The 21819-nt window shown below is 42.7% G+C and overlaps 1 protein-coding gene across 3 annotated transcripts in view; it reads right to left on the minus strand.

The window, feature by feature from the left end:
* Positions 1-21819, minus strand: part of RB1 (RB transcriptional corepressor 1) — a 776914-nt gene that overhangs the window by 628081 nt on the left and 127014 nt on the right. For all 3 annotated transcript variants that reach the window (XM_069205380.1, XM_069205381.1, XM_069205379.1), the window contains one exon: positions 2867-2954. In XM_069205380.1, the coding sequence (XP_069061481.1) occupies positions 2867-2954 (88 nt within the window). The remainder of the gene's footprint in view (positions 1-2866; positions 2955-21819) is intronic.

Genomic DNA, 21819 nt, shown 5'->3' on the forward strand with positions numbered 1-21819 from the left:
ATTGTATTTTTTTGGATGTAAGCAATCAAGGAACTGTAGCTTGTCATTAAACTGGTTACTGTGAGCCTGTTCACCAAGGGGAAAAAAAATAGAGCATAATCCTCACTCTTGTGCCCTTTACATAAGTTTCCCGTTCCTACAGTATTAGAAAACGGACTTTCTAGATAACAAAAAAGATATTACAATGAGTCCGTAAGTACAAAACTTGTTTAAAGTGAAAAACAGATGAGAGATACAGGTCTATGGTAGGGGATGTTACTTGCTTAGAGTGGGAAAATTAACTTAGGGGCCACTATAATCGTGCTGCATTTTGCTTGTCATGAGCTGCAGTATTTCCTTTATGCGAGGATGTATACCTGTAGAAACATTTTCCTGTATCAGATTTATAAAACGGTGGAAATGGAAATGATGTTAGTGGGTGCCACACTCATACACACTTTGTTGGAGTGAATGGATAGGAAGATGCAAGTAATAGTGTAAGCTAAGTTAAAAAACAATGAAGGTGTGCCATGGTCAACTGGTGATCGAAGTCCTCTACAGGCTCATGATTCCTGTGGTGATGTGTGACCAGTTTCAAGGAGCCACCGCAATGGTAGAAACAAGGTCACAATCAACACATTGGGACCCACCTTAAGTGGGGATGGACCAGCATTGGGGGGTAAATGTAAGCAGGGCCGGCCTTAGCGCTGGTGGCGCCCTGTGCAACGTTTGTTGGCGCCTCCCCAATTACCACCTCCGCCACAGATTGTCTCACTGCCACCCTTTAACAGTGCGCCCCTCAAAACTCTGATTTCTCTCCAGGCAGAACATTAATCACCAACATCATCTTGACATTTTTATTGTTGTCTGAAAATTGCCGGAGAGCAGGAGCTCTGTAGCAAGGACTTTTAAATCATAATATACTTGCAAACAGGGCGCCCCCACCTAAGTCAGCACCTGGTTCCGCGGCACTGGTCGCACCGCTCTAGAGCCGGCCCTGTATGTAGGGAACTGCAGTTCACTCACAAGACGCTTGAAAACTACTCTCCTGTTGGCAGGCTCACTGGATCTTTTTTTATTTTTCATAGGCCAGAGTTGGATAAGAGCTCCTTGTCTGATGCAGCTGAACGCAAGTCAAGTCAGGGGGGAAGGCAGCAGAGGGCTCTAGTCTCTGCAGCAATGTACTTTTCAATCAGTGACATACAACTTGAAGCGATGAGGTATGTTGTCATATGACAAGACAGTCTTTTCCTTTCCCCCAGTTACGGCAACACAAGACTTTCACTTAGTACTTTGATTGGAAACTTATATTCTTATTTGGTGGCGGCTGGGGATCAATCGGCCAGTCAAAAACTGTGCACTAAATATTTCTTTGGGGATGCAATCATGTTCACACACATCTTGACTTCTTGAATACAAGCATGCCATAATGTCCTCAGAGCTCTGGCCCCAAAGTGATGGTAGACATTCATATACAATCACTAAGGTTTGTGACTCCAACTCAGTCCTACAGACAATCATGTTTTAGTTATGTCTGTTGGCCAGAGCTGAGTGAGAAGATGGCTACAGGTACTCCCTACTTCATCATTGGTCTAATCTTAGCAATGTCCACATACTGGTCACATTCTTTGTTAGGGTGATACTTTCCTTCAGTTCATAGGTCCACCTGTGCAAACTAGTATTATCAAATGAGGTGAGCTTAACCTGGCTGCAATGGTTAAAAGTGCAGGGAGGGGGAGAAAAGTGAACAGCACAGGCAAATGTTGGGGACAGATTTGATACTTATTTTAATGCAGATGCAGCCTGTTAAGGCAGCCTACCATTGTTCGTGGCTCTACAATACAATGAAGGGCTCCTAACCTGGTGGATCTTAACCCTACCTCTACTCACAAGTATACCACAATTATGCTACAAATACACAGATTTACCACACACTTCAACTGGTGTGTGACATGTAACACTATCGTAGGCTACCTACATAAACTCACCTGGAAGGGCCAGTTAGTGGCATCCCAATCTTCAGGTGCACGTTAAAAGACCTAAGGCCGGCTACTACCACTCAGCTGTCATTAACTCTAGTATCATGACACGTAGATGGTAGTCATCCATCTTAAAAGGAGTATTACTCTGGATGGAGGACAAATCAGGAGACATAGGATGTGATTCTCTTGTCTAAGAAACTACTAAAACTAAGCTCCCCAGAAACTAATTATGCAGCCTGTAGCAGGGTAGTCTCCTGCTATTGAGCCATGAACCTCATCCTGGAGCCTTTTGTTTAAACAAGGGCTCCTTCTGTACTCCAATGGTTAGCAGCAATGGCAAGCTAGCATTCAGCAAAGAAAGTGTAAATATAAACTTCCGGATTATGGAAAGAAATACAATGAAATTACCAGGGAAATACGCCCAGGCTTTCAGTCAACTGTCACTGATCGAGGACTTTTAAGACTGAAGTCAAGAATGGCAGGGGAATGTGAAATAAACCTCACAGCAGAGTAAGCACCCATGCAAAATAATGTTACTGGTAAGTAAAACCTTTTCGATTACATTGAATTTAAAATGTGCAATTTTCAATAATCCTAATTTAGAGCATTTTACATAAAAAAGGAGACCTCCATTGTAGAGACGGAGTCAAACTGACTTTACAGTTTACATATATGTCCAACAGTCTAGAATGTAGTATGTGTTGAAATACTGCAAATAATTAGACCAGTGTTCAAACCTGGCTACTTAATTTAAAATCAAAAGCAATAGCACAGGCTAAAACCATTTTAGATTTGCCAAACTCGAATCCATACACCTGTGTAAGTGAAAAGCTTTGAAATAGGGTTTATTTAAGACACACATTATCATTAGTATTTTAGTAACCAAAATTTCAATTAGTACTTACATTGAAGTACGCTTTTAGAGTAGGAGAGGGCTGGTCACTTGCAAAAGCTAAACTATTCATTAGATTTTGAATGGTATTCATGGCGGTCCTACAACAAAAAAAACAAAAAAAATAATGTTACAAAGACAATTTGAGAATCACTTTCAGCGCATTTTGAGGATGAAACACTTCATGTCTTTTTCTGAGAAGACTTCTCACCATCATAATAAACGGGTTTCGGTGGTTGCTGCTTTGCAAAACAAGGTAACAAAAATCTGTATAAACAAAAGTACAGATTGGTACAACAGGCGAATCAGAACTATATGTTGGTGGTTTCAATGTATCGCTCTTAAAATTAACTGTTATCTTTGATTTTAAGACAAAAAAGATTTTTACTACAGTTGAAAAAACACCTGAGCTTCCAATAACAGGGGCTTACACTACTACAAAATGACAATACCCCATTCCATGAGATGAAAACTTGATTGGCAGACACCCTTCAAATTGGTGCCTCCAGGGACCAGACACATAATTAATTAAGAGTGTAATGTTCATGCCCACTCTCCCCATCACACTGTTATGCTGGAAATGATATACACTATCCAATCTCAGGCTTTTCCATGCAGACTATGATGGTGTGGGCTCACAGATAAAACATCTGACAATTAGCACTGTTCAACAAAGTCTTTCCTGTTATGCGGTCTGTCAGGGGAGGTTTACCCAAGACAGTGCTAGGCACATAGCCTGACCAACCAGCAAGGGAGGGCTGACAAAGGTTAGCTTCACTTGACTTCCATTACCAGGACCACCAGCCGAACATGGAGTGAAAGAGTGCTTTGCTTGTGGTCTCAAACTCTCATGTGCATGATCTGTGGTGGTAATAAGAAACAATTTGGGCAACCTATGCCAAAATAGCCATGTTCGCTAGAGGGTAAAGATGAGAAATTTCACACCTTGACCTCCGGTATGTTTATCCTCATGTCTCCACTTACAGTCTCTTAACTAATAGGAGGGAGCAACAGGAATCTTTGTCAGACAGTGAGAGCAACAGTCGTTGCTCTTTGCACTTGATCCTACCTCCACATGCCCAGGTGCCCCACACCTTTCTCCTGCATTATGGCCTCTGTCAGGGTTCAAAAGGGAGAAAGCTGCAAAACGCATCAAGTGGCCTAATGCCCAGTAGCATAAGAGCATCCTTCGCATATTATGAAACTTATGCCTTTTGTGAGAGTTACTGGCATTTTGTACCACTGTCGACATTATGAATTGCCATTATGCCACTATATCACTTCTGACATAAGGATACCATTGTCATGGTGTGGGCATTCTTGGAATCATGGCTGCAATCACTGATAGAATGATAACCCACCAACACTAGGGGCCAGATGTTTGAAGCTTTTTAGTGGCTGCAAACGATCCGATTTGCAGAATTGGGCTGGTTGCAACCACTAAAAAGCTTTTTGGTATTTTCCAATGTAAAATTGTGGTTAATCACAATTTGGCAATGTGATTCAGTGTTGGGAAGGGGCGTGTTAAGGGCGTCCCTTCCTAACAGCGACTTGCAGTAGTATGTTTAAATGTTTTGCAACCGAAATGCGGTAACAAATTGGTGGTAACTCTTTCGCAAATGGGAAGGGCTCCTTACGGGACCTCTTTCCCTCCGTGAATGGTCAGAAAAGTGTTTTTTAAAAGCAGGCAGTGGTTCCACAGACCACTACTTGCTCTTACAAATTGAAAAGAAAAATTTTCATTTTCTTTTTTAAACGTATCCTGTTTTCTTTTAAGGAAAACTGGTTGCATTCGAAGAAAAAAAAAAAAGATGATTTATTTATTTAAAAGCAATGACAGACATTGTGGTCTTCTGACCCAGCAGGCCCACCCAGCCCTGTGATTTTTGCATTTCCCAGTGGGACGCAGAGAGAGACCTACGTCATGAATATTAATGAGGTAGGTCTACTTGTGGCCCACTGGGAATCGCAAATTAAACTCAATAGTTTAAAACATTAGAAATTGTGATGTCCTGTTTGCAATTCACATAGAATCGCAATTAGGAACTCGCTATTCCAAACGTTTGTACACATGGCCCAAAGTGGTCAACTCTTAAATAATGGTGACCAATACTGTCATAATGAATGCCCTAGCAATACTATCAGTATCCTTACCATATTGGGTGCATGCACTGCTTTATAAAGACTATATCTTGCATAATGATTGCCATCCTAAAAATAGCAGTGGTTCTGCTTTGCAGATTTGAGGCCGGCTCCGAAGAATTTACCCTGATATAATCTGGGCATCCTTTGCGCCGTGGTGGCCATCTTAATAATAGTTGGAACCTTTATCCACAATGACCCTGTGACAACGTGACACAACTCAGCACATTTTCAGCATCCATGTCATGATCCCAGCCCATTACAGATGTAATTGGGCTATCATTGTCATAATAATAGCAAAGTCTTAATTACAGCAATCCCTTGAGCACGACGGACATTGCTAGTGTATGACTGGCATAGCTTGCATAAAATGAACATTCCCGACATTTGGTGGCTTCCTGAAAAATGATGATGGCTATTCCTAACATGTGGTCGTGATATATGGGCATCTGAGGAAGAATCTGTCAGAGAGCAATATAGGTCAATACTCAAAGTGTCAAGCTTATGTCATGGGACAAAAAACATATACTGAAAAGAAAAGTTGGCACTGGAAGAGAAAAGGAGGTACTTCGAGACAACAACAATCATCTCTCTGGGATGATTGGTAGAACAGGCTAAACGTAATAACTGATTGGCGTAACCTATATGCACTTCCAAAAAGGTCAAGCTAAAGTTCAAGAGAAAAGTGTATTTAATAAAGACAGAAGGCAAGTTAATTGATATCAGACTATATATTGCATTTTTTTAGGTTAATAGTTTTACTTGCATAGTTTAAATGGGTATGTGAGAGGCAATTCATATTCTGTGGTAGACTTCTAGTCAATGTTGCTTCTTTGAGGTTACAGGACACTTGCTGCTGTTGTCCTTATTGCATAGCACGGTGGAAGCATTTAATCATATATACTGAAATAGCTGTGGTTGACAATTTATTGATGTAACTTAGAGATACACATGTTGCCTTGGATTTGCAAAGTCTCTGAGAAGCAGGTCTAGTGTACGAGCCTGAGAGATCTGTATAACCCTAGGTATGACTCTGCTGTCTATGCCCTCAGAACATGAAACCTGCATAACTTCCATTTCCCCCACTGCACCCCGCTGTCATAGAATATGACTTGAAAGGAAAGGGTGGAAAAATTAGAGAAAGAGAAGAAGGTAGCTACATTTAAAAAAATGAAAGGAAATCATGTAAAACCACATATGCAGTTATCCGAACTGTCTGTATGGGCCCATGGCTTTTAACTCTTTTTTAAAGGAATGTTTACAGAAAATTAAATAGTGTTTTGTCTGTGTTAATTTCTTGAAGGAGGATCTACGCCCTTGGACATGTTTAGCACACCAAAAAAGTACAGGAAAAACTTTAATGAGCGCTCCCCTTCAGAACAGCATGTAAAATGTGGATTTGTAACTTCTTCTTTCAAAACCTACCATACGAAACACCGTTTCACCACATTCCAAATTATTGCTTTTTGACAGGATAATCTTTCAAATGCACGTTCTACACCTTCAGTCAAAACAAGGTCAATCACAAAACAGATGTATATGTTCAGGGAGACCTAATAAATAAAGACTAGATCGCAGCCTGACAAAACAGCGCTACATCATGAAATCTGTTTCAATGCCATAATTTTCACAGAAAATACTTTGCAAGATAAGTCTCAGCCTTATTTCCAAACAGAACCCAATTACCCAAAACTGAATGATTACCTTTAAGAATGAGCATAAGAAACATATCACATCACAAAACAGTGCAAGTTATGCGATAACCAGTAAAAGAAATCTGATCTGCAGAAGTCACAAATTAACTGTCTTGTGTTTATTGAATTTCCAACTGAAGTGTGAAGCAAGCTAAATGTTGGAGGCCATATTCCTCCCTGCACAGAAATCTGCAGTAAGAGCATCCACCAGAAAGAGACCTACCAAAGGTAATTAATGTACTCTTCTTTCTGGTTAACATTTCTAACCACAGATTCCTCAACTCAAAATAGACATGAGTGCAGTTGCCTTTAAATGGTAAGGGTCTTTGCCAGTGGATTCACACCAAAAGGAGCTGCGGAACTGAGTGGGCAAAGTGACCTTTTCACTGGACCAGACTATCAAGTCAGTAGTGTTTCATGATCATATGCACTAATGCCAATGACTAGCCTGAAGCTGTCTAGAAAAGCTCCCTCCTTTTGCCAAAGCTGTTGTTGCGGTCTTCGCCTTGGTGGAATGAGCCTGTGAGTTTTCAAGGGGCTCCTTCTTGCTCAGTACTTACCAGATCTTAATGCAAAAAAACTATACAACTCTACAGGGTTCTCTTTGCACTGCATTTCCTTTCTTTGTCCCTGAGAAACCAGCAACAAGCTAATCATCTACGTGATGGTCTTTTGTGTGGTCAATGTAAGAGACCAGGACCCTCTTAGGGTGAAGACAATAAAGCCTCTCCCTCCAACTTCGATGGCAGAGAGTAGAACATTCCCCTTTTCTGAATGGTCACTCTGTATTTTCCACCTTTTGCTGGTTCCTATATTTTGGCTATATTTTGTTAAAACTCTGTGCACTTTAACCCTGCTAACCAGAGATAAAGAGCCTGTGCTCACCCTTTAAACATGGTCAAATTGGCATATTCCTAATTGGTTTATTTAACTTACCTATATGTCTCTAAGAAATGGAACATAATGTCTCCAGGGCCTTAGAGTTTACTGTCAGGAGTGGACTGCAGCACATATTATGCCACACACTACAGTGGCAGTGTAGAGCATGTCTTCAATCCAACCACTGTTGCCCAACAGTGGCAGTTTAAATACTGCAATTCAACTTGGAAAAATAAACCCTTCTGACAGGTCAAAACTGCTCTTTTAAATATGAATATGCCACCCCAATGTAGGCCTTGAAGTCCACAAGGTGGGGTGCATGGTATTTAAAAGTAGGACATTTAGAAAGTTATTGTTAACATGCAATTAGTGTGACTTGAACCCAAAAGCTATTTTCACAGTGACAGACCTAGCTGTCCTTGGTAGAAACCCAGTATACAGATTAAACATGCTACTACTGTGTCTCTGGAATATGATTAGCTCACAAAATAAACAAACAACTATTTCTATTGATTATTAAAAATCCAAATCAATGGCGTGGAATCGCCGTGCCACCAAGACTGTATTCTGTACCTAGTTGTGGTGTTTTTAGGGTGGATGTGGCTGCTGCAGCTCGACTGCAGGGAGCAGCTGCCATGCTGCCCTGGGCCTCAACACCAGCTTGGAGGGCTGGGACCTGTGTTTTGGCCTCTGCACACATTGCCAAGTGGCCCGGATACATGAGGGAATGGTGGGCCCCACCACTGTTAGGACTATCCTGTTTGGAGGTGAGGGAGCGAGACAGAGATGGGATCCACGCTTGAATTAGGTGCGGAGGGGCTGTGGCTCATTAGCTCCGGTTCTCACTGTTGAGAGGAACGCTGCGCCCTTACCTCCTATGAGGCTCCCGGGTGTCCTGGGATAGAGGGTGGGAGCTTGCCAGGTTTTGTGCCTGGGTTGTGCAGGACCGTGTTCACCCCAGACTACGGAAGATGGCAGATGTCGGCACTGGACCAGACTGCTCTGCCACGCGCTGGAGAGTGGTGTTCAACCCTCTCCCCTCTCCCCCCTCCCTCCCTTCCACCTCCCCCTCTCCCCTACCCTGGGGGTGCTGGTTTGCCTTACTCCCCTTGCGCACAATCCTTGTTAACGGAAACTGTTAACATCCCTATTGAGGCACAGAGGAACCTGCAGCACGGCCCAGCAGCCTTTTCATTTATAGATGTTAACTTGCTTCAAGCAGATTTGCACAAGGTCACAGAACAAGTAATATCTATGGAACAAAACATAGGCACCTTACAGCAGGAGGTCAAGACTCTCAGAGATACGCCTGCAGCAGCAATCAGTGCAGCTAGATGAAAGACTGGAAGATTCAGAAGGCAGATCGCTCAGGAATAATGTACAGTTTGTGGGATTCCTGGAGAAGGCGAAGGGTCCAACAGCTGAACTCTTCCGGAAGGACTGGGCTACCTCTGTCTTGCAGCCAAGCAGGCTATCCAAATTCTTCACAATTGAATGCGCCTACACTGCCCTTGTCCCGCCGCCCTGGTCAAGGGCCATGCCAAGAGCAATCATCACGCGTCTGTTTAATTTTCCTGACAGAGACAAGATTCTTCTGAGTACATGCACATCAGGGTCCCTACTGCTGAAGGTGACCCAATCTCCATTTACGACAATACCCAGAGAGTGCAGGACCAGAGGAAAACTTTCTTATTGGTCAAGAAACGTCTCGAAGGCCTTAACCTGAAATATAGCCTCATGTTCCCCGGTAAGGTGAGGGTCCAGAATGAGGGGAAAGCCTTCTTTTTCTTCACAGCTGTGGAGGTCAATGAGTGGTTCAACTCAAGAGGCCGTGGATCCACCCAAGACCGAACTCAAATGGCATCCACACGGAGATGGATACTGGGCGCCGCAACTGTGGTATCAAATGAAGACTAAGGCATGAGTGATAATAACTTGTACTGCCGCTAGACAGGCGGGAGGAGGGTCCATGCTGGGGCCTCAGGGGATGCCCTGTGCTAGATACAATATGTCTAGATGTGTGCCTACACACCTCCTTTTACCCTATAACTTTCCTTCGTAGCTATGCAGACCCAGTGGAGATACCCCTACATAGAGGTATTGTAGAAGCAGGAAGAGGGCTGAGAGCTACAGCCTAACTTCCACCATGCTGAACTACCCTCTTGCACAGCACAAGTTTCACTTTCTCCATTGTTTTTCTGAAGTTTATAATGGGTAGTATGGCGCAGGACTTGCTGACTTTCCACTCATGTAATATATGATGGGAAAGGTTTGCATTATTGCCCATGGGGGGGAAGGAATGGGGGTTGTTCTTGCTCATTTGTTAATTGATATACCACTGCTATCATGTTGTCTAGGTCTGTCATTGAGAAAGGGGGGATCCATGTGTGCGCAGTGTGCATGGGGACGTCACAGGGGAGGTTGGAGGGAATGCTGACTTAATTTACATAATGGCTGGAACCCTCACAAAATGTATTACATGGAATGTCAGAGGAATTGCCACATATGATATACATGCATACTTCAAGCGCTACAGAGTGGCTATCGCCTTTCTCCAGGAAACACATGTATGGGGGACTGTATTCCTTGCCTCCGTAAAGGTGGGGAGGTAATGTATAAGCCACGTCCTTCTCGGGATATGCTCGGGGAACTCTTATTTGGGTGGCTCCCGTAGAACCATTCCAACATTACAACCATATTGTTGATCCTCAGGGCCGATACATAATCCTTCATGGTAGCCTAGACGGCTGTGAAATATGTCTAATAAATGTCTACGCTCCCAATGCAGATTGACCAAACTTTTTCCCCCAGGGTAATGACAGTAACGGCTCCTTTTCTGAATGCTGTTGTGCTGCTAGCAGTGGATTGTAACTGCATAATGGATGGCAGGATGAACAGAGGGCCCCCTCGATTGTGCACTATGCCAAAAGGTACTGCAACACTCCAAGCTGCATTATAAGCATATGCATACGTGAAATCTGGTGAGAAAGACACCCTGAACAAAAAACCTACTCCTGTGTGTTACACGCCGGTGACAAACACATTTAGTCATCTAGACTACTGCTTCCTCTCTCCCGAATTGGCCCCACGCGTCACAGACGTATCCTACCTACCACAATATCTTTCCAACCACTCCCAGCTATTGCTGACTCTAGAGAACAAATGTGACCGCCCACAGATACTACTGTGGCACCTTAGATCAGAGGTCCTTGCTGATCCCCCTTATCCCCAAATGGTGCAAGATACACTGACAAATTACTTTGCAGAGAAATGGGGATCAGAGAGTTCTAAAGCTCTTGATTTAGCAGTGATGAAGGAAGTCGTACAAGGGATATGTCTCACAACGTCCTATCGGGCCCAACAACAGCTACAAAGAAATTTAGTTAGCCAGGGGAGAGATGTGAAGAAGTTAGAAGATGCTCTCCCCGCACACCCCAGCAGGATGAATGAATGGCGCAAAGTGCGAACCGACCTGCTTGAGACTTGGTGCAGACTGGAGAAACAGGACTATAAAACACAGAGACAACGATTACACAGGGAGGGGGGGAAAAGACAGGGGCCCTTTTGGCCTGCCTTCTATGCCGGGAAGTGCCAGACACAATTATCGTATCATTGCTTACGCCCGAGTGTGCCAGGGTCCATACACAACAAGCAACTAATGGAATGTTCCGTGATCACCTTCAAAGAGTATACACCGAACAGATTGAAATCTAACCACATCACTCAGGCTCAATCACAATAGATGTAGTTTAAATGTCTTTGAAGTCATTAGAATTCCGGACAAATCTTTCTTGAAAAACAAATTCTTCTTTATTGTAAGCTTGCGATACCAGCAATTTCCTTCACGTTAAAACAGACTTCCGTATCAATTTGCTCATCGACAGCCAACACGTGTTTTGTCACTATTGTGACTTTCTCAAGGCTGTAGAGTATAAGAATGAACATACAATCATATTCAAGATATATTGAATAGCTAAAGACATGACAAAACTCTGTGATTGTATCCCTGTGCAGACAGAGAGTTGCCTTCACCGTATATAAAAAAATAAAAATAAAAAATAGATAGACACTCAGTTGCGTTGACAAACACCATGGAAAACCATATAAGGGAAGATGGTGAATCTGTTGGAAAAGGAAATGAATCCCGAAATGTGTCATAAAACCAAGCCGTAGAGTATCAAAGAAGTTTTATCAAAAATCGCTAACTAACAATGTTCGAACCTACCATAAAAGCGTAGTATGATGCAACCCATCTATGATATAGGTTGTTCATTCATAGGCAAACTGTAATGCAATATACCTGTTAGCTGTATGGCAGGTGCAATATTCCTACTCACATCATGTTTACGAAAAAAAAATAAGAAAAACAAGAGGACTATATAGTTGATAGAAGAATAGAAAAATAAAATAAAAAACAAGGAAAAGTATTGAATTCTTGTGGAAGTACCTGTAAACAAGAATAAGTCCGAAGAAATCCGTACACTATCTTCTTTTTCATGGATGTCAAGGAGGCAGGTAAATTAAAAAAAATCTGTAGCAGAATTATTAGTAACGTTTCATGGGACCATGATAAGTCCTAAGCCTGTCAACGGAACAGACAACCGCAGCCCGGGGACCTGAACTCTTAGGGGAGGTAAGTCTGCCGTGACTGTCCCCAGCCCATGGGAAATCTCTGGGCACCTGGATCGCAAAAGAAGAGATTGTCACCATGCTTAAGAATCTCAAACCTAGGTAAACAGGCAGTGATGAGCTCCAGGCTAAATTTTACCAGAAATATGTGGATGTCCTCGCTGACAGGCTGGTGGAAGTCTACCATGACGCCTTAGCCCATAGTTCTGTTCACAATTCTATGCAAGAGGCATTGGTAGTAATGAAACCCGACCGGGTCGGGACATTGAATCCTTTATGGCTTACGTTCCATATCGCTACTAAATCTAGATATTAAAAATCCTTAGTGGATTGCTGGCGACCAGGCTATTGCCCCATATGCCCACACTACTACATACGGATCAGTCAGGGTTTATTCTGCAACCCAGTGCCCTACATACCTAACACATGTATATCACTCACTGAAACTTCAGACCGATGACTATGCGCTGGCGCTACTGGACATAGCTCAAGCCCTCCTTTCCCAAAAAACTGACCAAATCCACCACACTAACCACTATAATATAGATGGCTCAGGGCCGTCAACTGATTACTCACTTATAACGAGCCCTAAGTGAGGACCATCCACAGACGATCCTGCCAGTTCACACTCAATGGGAAGGGAACCTGGAATGACCCACAACACCCAGAGACTGGGAAAAGATACACAAAGGAGTTAAAGTCAGCTCCAACGTGTGCTTCAAGCTCATTCAATATGACTGTATCCATCAGATATACCTGTCACCAAAAACACTGCACACAATCTATACGACTGGCTCGGAGAATTGCCCCTGATGCAATTCTACTCCAGCAGACATTTTTTTGCATATGTTCTGGGCATATCAATCACCAACTCCCTTCTGGATGATAGTCCTTGATAGTCTAAATAAAGCAATGTGATGGGATGTGCAACCAGAAATTCATCAGATAGTGCTTGGTCTGCTTCCCTCCATGGCAAGGAAACATCTAAGCCACTGATTTCTCCTTTTGGGAGTGGTGTTGGCAAAGAGGCGCATTACTATGGGGGGCTCCAATCAAACCAACCGGGTATTACGACCTGGCTGCGTGATGTCCTACAGTGGGCAGGAGCAGAGGAAGTACGCATGTGACACGTTCATACGGACTTAACATTAGAAGATAATCTAAGGGAATGGGCGCCCATGATAACGGACCTACACAAGGCAGTCAATGGGGGTGACACTGTCCACACAGAGAAGGACGGATCACGCCTGATTTGTTCCCTATCGACTTCCCAGGGGATTCCCCAGGTACACACATACTCAGTTATTGTAAAGACCAGGACATCTACACGAAGCAGACACAGGATGGAGGAGTGGAGTTTTATACACTTATATGGGGAGGGATCAAGAAAATGGAGCAGATATAAAACATATTACTATTGGGATACAGGCTTGTTACAAACACTAATACGCGTGTATAATATTTTACTATAGCAATTGAAACTGCAATACTGTGTGCCAATTGAAAGCTGAGCTCCATTGTCATTCTGTTATTGTTCATAAAACTCAATAACGTTTACTAGAAGAAAAAAAGCTCCAAGACACACCAGGCTACAAGAGGCCTCTCCTTGCTACTTCCTAGCTGACCAGTCAGAACTAGAACTCCACTGTACTTTGCTGTTGGCTTCTGCCCAATGCCTTGCAAGTCTCCAAGTGCCTCCCACGAAGTCCTAGGAGGCTTTAGAAGTGTTATTCTGTGGCAAATTAGGACACAAAGGATTAAGTCAGAGGGTGAAAGCTCTGACCAGGACAAACCTGGATATTGCATCCAACTCAAACTCCATCGCAGTCAGCTTCCAATTGCACCTAGGTTCCAGTCTACAGCAACTGTCATTGCAACTTTATGCTTTGTGGCAATACTTCTATTTAATACTTTAAAAAATATCTCCTGTTCCCCTTATTTTAGTTTTGACATTTTAATAAATTGGACTCTATTTTTCTAGTTTAGTAATAAAGATGAAATGCAAAAAAATAAAAATCTCGAACTGTTTAGCACACTGCATAAATACCTGTCACATTGCTCTATATTAAACCTGCCTGTTCTGTGCCATTGCTACCATGGGGTTAAACTCAGGTTTGTTTAGTGAATTTAGTGGTTCACTCTGACAAGGATTGTTATTATTCTACCCCAAATAATACCGAATTTCTTACACACAGTATTCAATTAGTCAGCGTGGAAGGGGGCCACAACAATCGATAGAAAGACTGCCCTAGTCCTACAAAAAGTTGGTGTGTATGGAGGATGGCTGGAAGGGCATATATGTGAGAAACGTCAAGACACAGTTCATATACCATTGGGGAATAAAAATCTGTTTTAGGGTGGGGGTGACAAGGGTAAAACCTTTTGAGAAACACATCACACCCGGTGACTTAAAGAAGGTTGGTCATGTAAAAAGCAGAAAAGCTAAAAGGGCCAACAAATAACCTTTCATTATACCCACCACAAAGCCTTACCGGGCTAACACAAGAATAAACAAAATAACATTATATAGGCTAACAAACGGGGGAGGGCGGGATCAGTGTGCTGTTTACCACACCAGGCACCAAGTTTGCCGAAGGGCCCATCATAGACAGACTTTGTGAAAGGACATCTGGCAGCAAGGATGACATCCACCAACTTGGTCAACAAGTCAAATGCACTTAGCTTCCACAGAGCAATCACCTGGCATGAAGGTGTAAGTTGTGGTGACTCAGGTGCAGAACTCTACCCTGTTGTTAGGACAGGAGGTCTTGGTGTAGTGCAAGTCTGACTGGAAGGCAAGTGCTCAGGAGCACTCGGTATCACACACAACTAACAGTCCAGGGTGCAAAGAATGACTTGAGCCAGGTTTGTCTTGACCATCCTCAGAACAGAAGGCAGCAGGAGAAATACACTGGTATGCAGCATTGGTGACATTACACATTCTCAACAGTTGTGAATATACCCATGCCAGGGCATTCCCCACTGTTCGAAGACACCATGCCTCCGCAAGATTAAAACGCCACTCATAGCATACCAGATGGTGCCTGCTGAAGGAAAGTGGTGGCTGGAGCCAAAGTGGGCCTTTTTTCCTTTGGTTGTATGGAGTGGCATTAGGTTTTGATTGAGTATTTAATCAATACTGGACAGGACTTGATGATGAAGCGAGGGTTTAACAGGAACACTGGGTGAGTTTTAGAAGTGCATCATCAAATAATGCAGATGACTTAACGGTACAAATTACGAGCATGCAATATTTCACAGGGCCCTGCCATGTAAAAAGACTTGCATGTGGAGTGTGCCTAACCGTAGTCAAAGTCTGTATACTTTTTTCCATTCCCCTAATATGCTGGTCACTGTGGGGTTTTCTCAAAGGGGATATCAGGAAAGGAGCATACGTGAGGAGGTTTTAACAAGCATCAGCAAGGCCAATTAGTTCAGCTTCTGAATAATGCAAGCCCAAACAAAAGGCGAACATGAACAAATTCACAAATAGTCCACACACAAACACACATGCAGACAGCAATATATCTAGACTACAGATACAAATGGTCAGTTACAAATACTCATGCACAGAAATTAACTAACATGAAGTTCTGAAATCTCAGACTCATACAGCAGGGCGTATTAGCAATCACACAGACACAAAAAATCTCACACAAGAGACAAGCAGTTAGGCAATTCATCATTAGGCAAAAATGGATGTACAAGATGATGGACCACAGAAAGTGGGATAGACAGACAGAAAACACAACAAGTAGCAATGTACACAGACGAGCACACCTGCAGGTATCCTTGCAGGCAGGATAACCAAAATATAGACTGCTGCACACACACAAACCATGCACAGAGACCAACCAATAGATACAGAAAAGTGGACAGGTTAAAACACATACAGATAAGCATGTAGTGATAGTTATGCTCATGCATGGTGGCCAACATTCACAGGTTGTTATGCAGCTATATTAAGAGTCCTATAAATAATCCATACAGGTGATCCACCCATCTAGGTAACCTGGCTGATTCGCTTAGTACCCTCTTGATTTCATCCGTTTATGTCTTAAGACTTATCCAAATGGAGGTCTCTCCCAAACATTGTGCCAGTTGCATTTTGGAGGATCTTTGCCAACTTGAGTAATTTCACAAGCTAACAAGCCCATATATTTGTTCAGGCCTGTTCAATAATTTATTGCCCCTTAACTTATAGCAGCCTTCATATAAACCTCCAGAAACCAACAAACCCTATAATATTTGGTCTAAAATTTCATCCCCAGTGTTAAATACTGCACAAATCTCCAATTCTAAGAAGGTGGCCAGTGATACTGACTTGGACACTGGAATATTCAATAACTGGGTAATAACTGCTTTGGACGCCACTGCCCATTCACAAGAAAAAAAAACAACAAGAAATCAGACTTTGCTCCCTGGTTTAATGAGTGCCTACAAAAAACTACAAAGAACTACAAACAATTAGTAAGATTATAAAGGCACATATTCAGGGATTTAGCTAAGAGCAAGCATAAAATAGCAAGGAATTTTTATCACAAACTCATGTGGGTCACACGTTTCTACTATCCAATGAGTAGACTTGACAAAGCCAGTAACTCGTCACAGGAACTACTTAGTGCAGTTAAATCACTCCTTCATCCCTATACCACTGCTCAACCATCACCTATTCCTAAAAGCTCTGCAAAGGGATATCCCAGTACTTTTATAAGAACATTCTGGACATCTACAAATTATTCCTTATGAATTCATAATTGGGTCCCAGAATATTTCATACATTCCTTCCAAACCACTAGCAGGCTCTACTCTCTCTGCACTTTTTTTTTTTTGTTTAACTCCTATCAAAGTAATAACACTACTGACCACTATTAAATCAGGATCCTTTAATGATTCCTGTTCCCCTATCTATCAGCTAAGTTTTGAATGCCTGCCATGGAATCTGAAGGATCGTCTGAATCTTTCCTTACGCTTTGTCTCTATACCTCCAGCCAGGAAACAGGCCACGTTTCTAACCCTTATAAAAAAGTCCAACACTCAACTGTTTGACTTATGTAATCGGAGACCAATATATTTATTGTCCTAACTGGCAAACATTCCTGAAAAAAAAAGCCTCTCAATAAAGCATTTATCACAAAACCAATTCTTTGTTAGACTCTTTTAATTTTGGTTTCAAGTTCTGTTTCACTGCATGTTTGCCTCTTACAGAAAAATATAGAGCCATTTCACACCAGGGGTCCTCCAGGGCACTTTTTGCAGATTAGATTTCAGTCTGTGTCTTGCCAATTTTCTTTTCTGAGCTATCTCCTATTAACCACAAGGGGTGCCTCAAGTGTCTGCCCTCAGTCTGATTCCGTTAAATATCTATATAGAACCCATGAATAAATTAGTGAGGATTTTTTGTTTTAGTATTTTCCCTATGCTGATGACTCCCAGCTTGTGGTCACCATCTCTGACAAATGAACATAAACACAGGAAGCTTTTCAATCCTGTCTTCCGGCATTGTTTGGGTGGATAAAAGAGCTGCTGGAAACTGAGTGGTGGAAAAACAAAATCCTTCTCTTCAGTAACAACCTTCTGTCTGCCTGGTGCCCAGTTGAACAGACCTTGTTCCTCAATCTGAATATGAGAAGAAATTGGAGTATTCAAATTGATAAAACTTACAATGGGACTGCAAGTCATGGAAGTGGCTAAAATGGGTTTATTCTTCTTAAAACTAGGAGGAAGAAGTCTTGTGTCTTTCCTCTAACCGGCAAATAACTAACCCTGCAGTCAAGGTATGTGGCTCCAATGACTACTGATGGATTTCCCTACTTGGGAATTTATGTGACAAGGAACCCGGAAGAGTTTCTCAGAAAGAACCTCTATTCGCAACTAGATCGCCTTTGCGCTGATATCACACACTGGAGGAAGCTCCTGCTTTGTTTGATGGGCCAAGAAGCTCTTTTTATGACCCTCCCCCACCTTCTATATGCACTCCAGAACACCCCATTCAAGGCGGCTCCAGACTTCTTCACAAAGATCAATAGCAAGATACGCAAGCTCTAATGGGACAGAGTTAACCCCCCGCATATCCCTTAGTAAGCTGCAAAGGGGAGTATTCGATGGTGGTATATAGGTCCCTAATATACAGATATACTATTGGGCAGCCCAATTACTTTCAGTAAATGACTGGGTGTTCACAGATATGGAGGAACCAGCCTATAGGGCTGACAGGTAGGCAATGGGAGATGGAAGGTATCCTTTGGTGTTATATTCTAGGAAATGGGAAGACCAGCTCCCTTTCCATACGCAAGCAACTGTGAGATCGTGGAGAGAAGCCACCAAATTCCTGGGATGGAAGGATAAACTGACAAATATGACTCCGCTCTGGTCTAGTAACCAACTAAATGAACTTTGTAATCTGAAAGGTTTTCATAGGTGGGGATTACTTGGTGTAGACTATATAGGGGACATCTGGAGTGGTGGGGCGATCATTTCTCTAAAGGACTTGCAGAGGGAATATGTGATGGAAGCCTCAGAAAGCTTTAAATACATCTAATTGGGACATGGGCTTAAGGGTATTTACATGAGGGAGATCAATTACTAGGAATCCACCTAGTAGACGACTGTCTACTCCTAGACCCAATGGCTGAGAAGGAGATCTCCCTAACCTACAGAAAACTAATGAATAATTCCCACGATCCCTGGCATTCTCTCAGCGAGACATGGGAGGGCGACATAGGAACAATATAAGAAAATGACTGGCAGGAAGCCCTCCAAAGCCCTAGAGAAGTGTCAATCTGCGCTAGATTCCAGCACATACAACTTAGAATCCTTCACAGATCAGACTACTTCAGATCCCTTCTGCATCGGATGGATCACAGCGACTCCAACCTGTGTAGAAGAGGATGTGGCAGAGTGGGATCATTTTACATATCTTGTGGGACTGTCCCATAATCCAACAGTTCTGGGAAAAGGTGGTCCATATCATGAGCCAAGTTACGGGCCTCACGATCCCACTGGAGGCCAGATGGCTGGTGATCAGGGGAGGAAGCATGATCAAGGCATCAGAAGATGTGGTTGATGTAGGTGGGGGGGAGCCAAGAGAGCGAGATAGGAAGAGCCTGGGGAGCATCTAGACCAAGACGTTCACTCCAGTGAGGAAAACATGAATTGGTGCCATCACGCACAACAGATTATTTATGAGAGTTGGGGTGCCAACGAAACGATATGGTCACAATGGAGTACACACAGAGCCTTGTGAATGGACATCAGGGATGGGTAAATGTCACATGAGAGGCTACCACTAGGGTATCGCTGAGGGACTGTTAATGTTAGGCAGGTGTATATTCTAATGGGGTTTCATCTTCCTGATTTGATTGCCTACAATGACGAGGTATTGACATTACATACTCTCTCTCCTCTGACCACGGTTAATAATCTGTGATTGAAACTGTTTCCAATGTATCATGCTTAGCAACTGTTTAATAAACATTTTTTGAAAAAAATAATTAAATAAATAAAATTAGAAGGAAAGCTCATCCATGTAATCCCACTTCTACTCAGAAAACCATAATCCGTAGTGTGGTTACTTACAGGCTAGACTACGGTAATTTCCTCTGTTTGGGCAGCACTAAAGGCAGGATGCTAAATTGAAAGCCATTCAGAATGCCGCTGCAAGCATCATAATGAACCCACCATCAAAACACCACATTTCCACTCGTCTGAAAGCTCTTCAATGGCTACCACTTTGTAAGAGATACATGTTCAAAGCATGCGTTATCTTTAGCTCCCTGGCCAAAAAAGGTCCTGCCTACCTGGGCAAACATCAAATCGTAAACTACTACAAGAAATCTTTGTTCCACATGAACCACAAGTCTTCTGGTGTCCAAAATTAGGCGTGCTAGGCTAAGTGGAAGATTGCTTGCCTTTCAAAGTCTTGGTGAAAAGAAATCAGCAGATTTTAGGTGGGCATATGTGTCACAAGATAGGCGAGGTCACACCATCTCCCTTCCTTAAGTGTTCTAAAATGTTTGACGCCTATTAGTGAATAGCATTAAACAGAACATGGAATCATTTCAAGAGTGATGAACGTTTCAGGATTCTGGAATATGTAATTTTTTAGCCTTGTGCCTTTTCAGCCACAGCTTGATATTGGTCTTCTAGGGCTACTTCATCTTCATATACAATACTCAATTAATTTGGGATGTCATTTTGGGGCATCATAGATGTTTAACAATCTTATTTTAAAAGATAGCTTTTAAGTAAATCCCTGTTGGCGCCTTCACTTACCTAACATAAGGTCTTAAGTCACCTTGTCAGGTGCCCCAGAAACGATGTGGTCTTAGACAAGTCTGGTTCCAGCACCCACTCATAGGTACATGGATATGTACATCTCAAACATGCTATGATGAGGCAAAACCATGCCATTACAATTGTAAACACCTGAGAGGCCAAGGTAAGGCTGAAGGCGGGATGGTGAACTGGCAGTGGTTCAACCCCACCACTAAAAAACAAATGTACTTACTGAAGGACTGATATACTGAGAGAAAGCTCCCGTAAGTCTAAGGACACCATCCTTTCCTTGGAGTCCAAGGCCTACAGGACTTTGGCGAGTATCAACATCCTGAAAATCTCCTTCCAGATGAAGGAGATCTAAAGCCTATGGTCTAAAATTGAAATTGGAGGAAAAAGAAGACTACTGCAGCTGTTGGCTGCCTCAGACTCAACCACTGGCTTTGCCCTTACAGCCATGAAAAGGCTGACCTCTGACACTACAAAAGACTTCTTGAACAGCCACAGATTTTTCATTACTACCTCTGGAACTTAAGAGGGAGAAAGCAACTCCTAGGAGTGATCAGTACCCCGGCTGTCAAAGTGCTCCAGATGCAAATCCACCTACTCCCCAAACAGTTTGATTCCATTAATGGACATGTTCATAAAAACCTGAAAATTCCTAGAATAAACAAAGGCATACATTCAGGCCTGATGAAGGATGACCAAGTTAGTACCCATTGCTTGGGCCACACAATCCATAGTTTTCACGCTGGATCTCACTACATATTTTGCTGTGTCCTGGCCATCACGTATTATTTGGATGGAGAAACTATAAAACTCTTCAAATGCAACAGGCAAAATCTTGCTGGCCATGTCCCAGAGAGAGTGAACATAACAGCTAAAGAAACAAGCAGCATTCAGAGAGTGGAGATCAATGCTTACTGAAGACAATAGCATCTATCCCTTTGTACTCCCTGTCCACCAGGGAAAGAGTTTGGGTAAGCCATGCTCAAAGAGGCTTGCACAACAAGACTCTAGAGTGCTATGTCAAGGAAGGTCAGAGCACTTGGCATGGGTTTCTGCAGCCCACTATAAACTCAATAAACTAACTCATTGATAGGGCCTAACAAGAGTTTTAGTAGGCCTCCATGAGGCATTTGTTTGAGGTTTCATTAAACAGTAGCAAAAGGCCACAAAATTAACGGCCCTGGTTGCAGAATCTCAGCCAAAAACATTAGCTTTAATTTCTACTAAAGATAACTCAGTCTAGTCTCTCTGCGGATGCACGTACCACCAAAGCAAAAGAAACATTTTTTTCCACTGGGGCCCCAAATGGTGAATTCAACTGTTTTCAGTTTAAGTG

This window comes from Pleurodeles waltl, chromosome 8 (assembly GCF_031143425.1).
Source record: "Pleurodeles waltl isolate 20211129_DDA chromosome 8, aPleWal1.hap1.20221129, whole genome shotgun sequence".
NCBI classification, from domain to species: Eukaryota; Metazoa; Chordata; class Amphibia; order Caudata; family Salamandridae; genus Pleurodeles; species Pleurodeles waltl.